The 7,196-nt window shown below is 38.8% G+C and overlaps 1 protein-coding gene across 2 annotated transcripts; it reads left to right on the top strand.

Annotated features, from left to right (window-relative positions):
* Positions 1-543: 543 nt before the first annotated feature.
* Positions 544-6,272, top strand: LOC112510472 (cellulose synthase A catalytic subunit 2 [UDP-forming]-like). Of its 2 annotated transcripts, none has more exons than XM_025115894.1 (14): positions 544-1,044; positions 1,496-1,691; positions 1,795-2,018; positions 2,112-2,220; positions 2,315-2,498; positions 2,780-3,046; positions 3,120-3,465; positions 3,575-3,712; positions 3,843-3,968; positions 4,066-4,278; positions 4,366-4,633; positions 4,725-4,921; positions 5,008-5,358; positions 5,445-6,272. In XM_025115894.1, the coding sequence occupies exons 1-14, from the start codon at positions 964-966 to the stop codon at positions 6,024-6,026; spliced, it is 3,282 nt and encodes a 1,093-aa protein (XP_024971662.1). In that variant the 5' UTR covers positions 544-963; the 3' UTR covers positions 6,027-6,272. The 2 variants fall into 2 exon arrangements, with proteins under 2 accessions (XP_024971662.1, XP_024971661.1); XM_025115893.1 differs by having other exon boundaries at positions 4,722-4,921.
* Positions 6,273-7,196: the final 924 nt, after the last annotated feature.

Here is a 7,196-nt window from a genome sequence, read left to right as displayed (position 1 = left end):
TGTTTTTTATTCTTAGATATTAAATACTAATAAAAAAATAATAATAATAAGATTAAATTATAAACAGAAAATATTACATTTTCATAATAATAATAATAAGAGTTGATTAAATGAAAGAAAAGTATTAATAATAATAATAAAAAATAATAATAATTACAAATAAAGGGTGTATTTTATACGTAAACAGGAATACAAATATCCCCACCCCACAACATTGAGTAGAAAGTGATATCGCAAAACCCCACTCCAATAATTGCTACTGCTACAACACTTCACAGTGAAGTGGTTTTTAGGGATTTTGTTTTAGTGTATAATAAATTCAGCCGGCCGTCGACCGACATTTCCCACTCCGACCACCACCCTTTGGTGGGACCCACCCTCCACCGCGAACCTCCACCTCTCCGCCAGGCCCCACTTCCCAAATTACAACTCACACTTCTACAATTATCAAAAAGAAGACAGATCCATCAAACCGATCTGTGTCCCTTCTGTATTACGCGTTTAACTTTCAACGCCTTTCTCTTTCTCTCTCTCTCTCTATGAATTTAACCCAACAACTTGTCGAGATCTCTTCTTGATGCATACACCAGCACTCATATAATACTCTCTTAATCTCTCCATTTTCTCTCTCAAGAAAAGAATCAATCACAAATTTTACCTCTTTTTGATTGTTTAATCATTTCTTTTTACAAATTTACACACGTATTTGCTGTTTACATTTCATTTTCAGCCCTTTTGTTGTTTTTCTCTTAATGTGGGTTTGGTGATTCTTGTGACTGGATGTGTATTAAGAGAGTGAGTACAAAAGAAGGGAGAAAGGGTAAAGGAAAATAGAGATAGGAAGAGAGAAAAAGAAGCCCTCTACTACTTCTTTGATGGGTGGATTCGTCGTGTGAATTGGGGTTTTCCTTCTTCTTCCCTCTCACTAAGTGATTGAATTCGTGTCTTGATTTGGCGATTCAAATGGATACCAAAGGACGACTTGTTGCTGGTTCACACAACAGGAACGAGTTTGTTCTAATCAATGCTGATGAAGTTGGAAGAGTAAGTCTAAAGATTCTTTCTTAAATCTCCCAAATTCTCATCTGGGTTTTTCGTTTGTTATCTAGATTCGTGCTTCTGGAGAACTTAGTTCAAGTTCTTGTTATCAGAATTTCAGTGTGAAGATGGAAAAGTTCAATCTTTTCCGTATTAATTTCTGTCGGTGGCTTACGATAATACGATGATTTACAATTAAGATGGCTTTGAGTTCATCTGTATCTCAAATGTTGCTACTTGAATTCACAAGCCATCCTCAGTTGTTCTTTCTTTCCCAAAAAGTCTCATATTCCTATATTCGATAACTACTAAAAGATCCCCATTGTTTGGTAGCTCCATACACTATGTGATTGCCAAATCTTTGATGTGTCATTGGATTCATAGTTGACTTTAGGTGAGGAGTTGTTGGTGGGTGTTTGATTTCTTGATCTGAAGCTAAATCTTGTTTTTTACTTAGGTGACTTCTGTCAAAGAATTGAGTGGCCAGATTTGCCAGATTTGTGGAGATGAGATTGAAATAACAGTGGATGGTGAGCCATTTGTTGCTTGCAATGAGTGTGCTTTCCCCATTTGCAGACCTTGTTATGAATATGAAAGAAGAGAGGGAAATCAAGCTTGTCCTCAATGCAAGACTCGATTTAAGCGAATTAAAGGTACCAACAATGCAATTTTGTTGTCAATTGGGTAATTCTGATTGTTTTGTAGTCTAATTTAGTGAAAAAAAATAGAAAATTTAAAGTAACCTATCAACTGTAGGGAGTCCAAGAGTGGATGGTGATGAAGATGAAGATGAATTTGATGATTTGGATAATGAATTTGATATTGGGAGCAATGAGAGGAGAGACCCTCATGGTGTGGCTGAGGCTATGCTTTCTTCCCGCCTTAATATCGGCCGTGGAACATCAAATGTTTCTGGTTTTGCCACCCCTTCAGAGGCGTATCCGAACCCTGAGATCCCTCTTCTTACTTATGGTCAAGAGGTAAACAGCATTAGACTGATATTTTCTTTAAAGATCAAAATTTGAGATTGGTGATTTGTCTAATTATTTAAAGTTGTCGAATTTAATTGATAGGATGATGGGATCTCGGCTGATAAGCATGCTTTAATCATCCCACCGTTTATGAACCGTTCAAAAAGGATCCATCCTATGCCGTTTTCTGATACTGCTTCTTCAGTCTCATGTAAGTTTTTGGCTTTTAATCTGTGTTGGAATCTTTATGATGTTCATGCATAGTTGTTGGATTAATTTTGATGTGGTGGTTGCTGGTGGTGCAGTGCCACCTAGGCCAATGGATCCTAAGAAAGACTTGGCGGTATACGGGTATGGGACGGTTGCATGGAAGGATAGAATGGAAGAATGGCGGAAAAGACAGAATGATAAACTTCAAATGGTCAAGCACCAAGGAGATGGTGATGGCGGTGGGCATGGTGATGAAGCAGATGATCCTGATTTACCAAAGTAAGTGCTTGCTCGTGTTTTATTGATAGTATTACTGGAATCGGAACGTATCATCGTTACCGGTGTGGATATTAAAGATCTGGTTTTACTAGAAAGTTTCTTGGTTTTTTTATCGGTTCTACATTTAGTAACTCGTTAATCATGAACATTTGTTTGATGTGTGATCATTAAGGCTGAAAAGTTGTAAATTTTGTTGATGAAACATGTGCTGAAAATGAACTTAATCAGCAAAATCACTCGAGTGTTCATCTTTTTAATGTAGAATTTGAAACATTATGCAGGATGGATGAGGGGAGGCAACCGCTGTCAAGAAAGTTACCGATTTCTTCCAGCAAGATAAGTCCATACCGAATGGTGATCATAGTTCGTCTCGTGATTCTTGGGCTCTTCTTTCACTATAGAATCCTCCACCCTGTCAATGATGCATACGCTTTGTGGATGACTTCAATTATTTGCGAGATATGGTTTGCCGTATCATGGATCTTTGATCAATTCCCAAAATGGTTCCCAATTGAACGAGAAACATACCTCGACCGTTTGTCACTAAGGTACGTGACCCCTTGGCTCTGTTTATCTTGCTTGATCTCTTGAGTTTGGAAGTTGAATGAGCTTTATATCCAGGTACGAAAAAGAGGGCAAGCCTTCTGAGTTAGCTCCTATAGATGTTTTCGTGAGTACAGTCGATCCGTTAAAGGAACCACCACTCATTACTGCAAACACTGTGTTATCAATCCTTGCGGTCGATTATCCAGTGGAGAAAGTTGCTTGCTATGTCTCTGACGATGGTGCTGCCATGCTTACGTTCGAAGCTCTGTCAGAGACATCTGAATTCGCACGGAAGTGGGTCCCGTTTTGCAAGAAGTTTAGCATCGAGCCGCGTGCTCCCGAGTGGTATTTTGCTCAGAAGGTTGATTATCTTAAAGACAAAGTCCACCCTGCATTTGTCCGTGAACGACGAGCTATGAAGGTAAGTGTATAGTTTTTGTTGCTTTTCAAATCTTTTTTTGTATGTAAAACTTGAAAAGAGCTATATTTCTTGCTTTGGTGATCGATACGAACTTGTTTTTGAAATGCAGAGGGACTATGAAGAGTTCAAAATACGAATAAATGGACTTGTGACTATGGCACAGAAGGTTCCGGAAGAAGGATGGACGATGCAAGATGGTACCCCGTGGCCCGGAAACAATGTTAGGGATCATCCTGGAATGATCCAGGTGTGTGTGCAATTTCTCTTCTGTTGAACCACACTCATGGGTTCGAGCCCTGGTGCACCATGGTCATGATGGACCTAAGAATGATTCGACTATTCACATGTATTTGATTCTAATGAATTTAATTTGATAGGTATTTCTCGGGCAAAATGGTGTTCGTGACATTGAAGGAAACGAGTTACCACGGCTCGTTTATGTTTCTCGTGAAAAGAGACCCGGGTTCGACCACCACAAGAAAGCCGGTGCCATGAATTCTTTGGTATAATTTTCATCTATGTTCTTGTAGCTTATAGTTTTTATAATCTGTTTTTTCATGTTGGTTATAACTTTCAAATCTCGTGTTTTATTTCCTGAAGATCCGAGTGTCGGCTGTAGTTACCAATGCACCCTACATGCTCAATGTCGATTGTGATCACTACATAAACAACAGCAAGGCCCTCCGTGAATCCATGTGTTTCATGATGGACCCAACGTCCGGAAAGAAAATCTGCTATGTGCAATTCCCGCAACGGTTTGATGGGATCGATCGGCACGACAGATATTCGAATCGCAATGTCGTGTTCTTTGACGTATGTACAATCTCTGCCCAACCAGATTCATTAAATGCATTTGATTCATGTGAAAAGCTAATTTATTATTTTGTCTTTGTTTCTCAGATTAACATGAAAGGGCTCGATGGAATCCAAGGACCGATTTATGTCGGAACCGGGTGTGTCTTCAGGAGACAAGCGTTGTACGGATACGATGCCCCGGTCAAGAAGAAAGCCCCTGGCAAAACATGCAATTGCTTGCCGAAATGGTTTTGCTGTTGTTTCGGATCAAGTAAGAAGAAAAGCAAAGGAAAATCCACGAGGAAGAGCAAGAAAGTTAAGGAGGCTTCGACTCAAATACATGCGCTCGAGAATATCGAAGAAGGAATCGAAGGTAAAATAATGGGGGGTTTCGAGCAATTTACTCTTTTTCGGCCGATTTGTTTAGAGCGGGTATTTAACTCTAACATGGATGTGTGTAGCAGGAATCGATAGTGAAAAGACGTCTCTAATGCCGCAGATAAAGTTCGAGAAGAAGTTCGGTCAGTCTCCGGTGTTTATTGCATCGACGCTTCTTGAAGACGGTGGCGTTCCTCCTGGGGCAACCTCTGCATCACTCTTGAAAGAAGCCATTCATGTCATAAGTTGTGGTTATGAAGATAAAACCGAATGGGGGAAGGAGGTAAAAATACAAACGAAAGTCGGTTTTAGAGTAATTAATTATCCGTTTCTTGGCTTTTCGTTGCAAATAAACGTGTTTATAAACAGGTTGGATGGATTTATGGTTCGGTGACTGAGGATATTTTGACGGGGTTCAAGATGCATTGCCATGGTTGGCGATCGGTGTATTGTATTCCAAAGAGGCCGGCATTTAAGGGTTCGGCTCCAATCAATCTTTCGGATCGTCTTCACCAAGTTCTTAGGTGGGCCCTGGGGTCCGTCGAGATCTTGCTGAGTCGGCATTGTCCCATATGGTACGGCTATGGCTGTGGTCTAAAGCCATTGGAAAGGTTTTCTTATATAAACTCGGTCGTGTATCCTTTGACATCCATTCCGTTGGTCGCTTATTGTACTCTTCCAGCCGTCTGTCTTCTCACCGGAAAGTTTATCGTTCCTGAGGTAACAACAAATCGAACATTTTCGTTCTAGAAATTAGTTTCATTTATGTGACGGATTTTTCAATCATATATCGTATTTGTTCGCAGATAAGCAACTACGCAAGCATTCTGTTCATGCTCATGTTTTTGTCGATTGCGGTCACAAGTATCTTGGAGATGCAATGGGGAGGTGTGGCTATAGACGACTTATGGAGAAACGAACAGTTTTGGGTTATCGGTGGTGTCTCGGCTCATCTGTTTGCTCTGTTTCAAGGTCTGCTGAAGGTGTTGGCGGGTGTGAACACCAACTTCACGGTGACGTCAAAGGGAGGAGACGATGGTGAATTCTCGGAGCTGTACGTGTTCAAGTGGACGAGCCTGTTGATCCCACCATTAACCCTGTTGATATTCAACATAATCGGGGTGATAGTTGGGATTTCGGATGCAATCAGCAACGGGTACGAGTCATGGGGTCCGTTGTTCGGGAGACTGTTTTTCGCGATATGGGTGATACTTCATTTGTATCCTTTCTTGAAGGGTATGATGGGAAAACAGAGCGGGGTACCGACGATCATCGTGGTGTGGTCGATTCTTTTGGCGTCGATCTTGTCTCTATTGTGGGTGCGGGTGAACCCGTTTCTCGATCGAGGGGGTATCGTGTTGGAGGTATGTGGGTTGGACTGTGACTGATAATAGCCAGCCATAGCCAATTAGGCATAGTAGCAGGTACAGAAGAAGAAGATGAAGAAGAAGAAGATGTGAAATTGGAAATGAATGTGTGTAGATAAACAAGGTTTATATTTTGTTTTGTTTTTGTTTTTGTTTTTGTTTTTGTTTTTATTTTTGTTTTTGTTTTAATTGATTCATTTAGATTTTTGTGAGGTCTAAGGGAAAGGGATGGAATTGAGGTGTAATCCCCATAAAACAACAAAGTAAGTGTTTTTTTTTTAATATATATATAATATATAATTTAATTAAATATTCGCTTTTGGTTTTGTTGGCTTTTTTTTTATATTATTTCAGAATTATATTAAATTATATTTTAAAAATATAAAAAATATGTTTTGATGTTAACGTTCATTCGTTTAATACATTTACTCGTTACTTTTTTCTTTGATCACTTATACTGTTCTACACATCTGACTGCATTTTACTGCTGAAAAGAAAAATAACTACTGAAATTACATTGTACATCCAGAATGGCCCTATTCTTTGAACCACCATCAACATAACGCAACCCATTCTCCACCTGCATACGTCTCCACCTCTACCTCCGGACTTGAACCACTACCGATGCCTCTATCTATTGTTTACGTACGACTGCATCTTGTCACCTTCTCACACCAATCATCCAACGTCACGAATCCCTTCCTTCTGTTGGATAAAAAAAATCAATACACCTGATTTACATGGTATTTCTGTATATAATCTAAGGGTTCGTCCGTTTGGTTTACATGACTGTTTTTTTTTTTTGGGATTTGGATTTCATGGAGAGATTTGGATTGGAATGGATTTGGAATACTTTGTGTTTGGTTTGTAGGATTTGAAATCCATTTCTTTATAAATCACGTTTGGTTTGTAAGATTCAGATTGGATTTTTTTTTTGTAATTATTTGTTTTTATTGGTAAATTACCTTGCTGTTGTCGCTTTTTTCAAAACTGTATATTTAATCACTAAATCATATTCTTTTTTTCTTCAGAACTGCATATATAATCATCTAATTCATTGCTCCAAAATTACATATTTAGTCATCAATTTCATTGTTTCAAAACTATATATTTAATCATCGAATCCATTGTTCCTATATATATATATATATATATATATATATATATATATATATATACTAGAAGAGTACT

Source organism: Cynara cardunculus (genome assembly GCF_001531365.2).
Source record: "Cynara cardunculus var. scolymus isolate 2C chromosome LG 3, CcrdV1, whole genome shotgun sequence".
Lineage (NCBI taxonomy): Eukaryota > Viridiplantae > Streptophyta > Magnoliopsida > Asterales > Asteraceae > Cynara > Cynara cardunculus.
Note: the sequence above shows the minus strand (reverse complement) of the source record. Positions and strands in the feature narration are given on the sequence as shown.

Bases quoted from the DNA above. Each gene is read 5' to 3' on its own strand.
- LOC112510472 (XM_025115893.1), top strand. From the start codon at position 964: ATGGATACCAAAGGACGACTTGTTGCTGGTTCACACAACAGGAACGAG. The intron at 3,713-3,842 runs GTGTGTGTGCAA...TTAATTTGATAG, and splicing joins ATCATCCTGGAATGATCCAG to GTATTTCTCGGGCAAAATGG. The intron at 4,634-4,721 runs GTAAAATAATGG...GGATGTGTGTAG, and splicing joins TATCGAAGAAGGAATCGAAG to CAGGAATCGATAGTGAAAAG.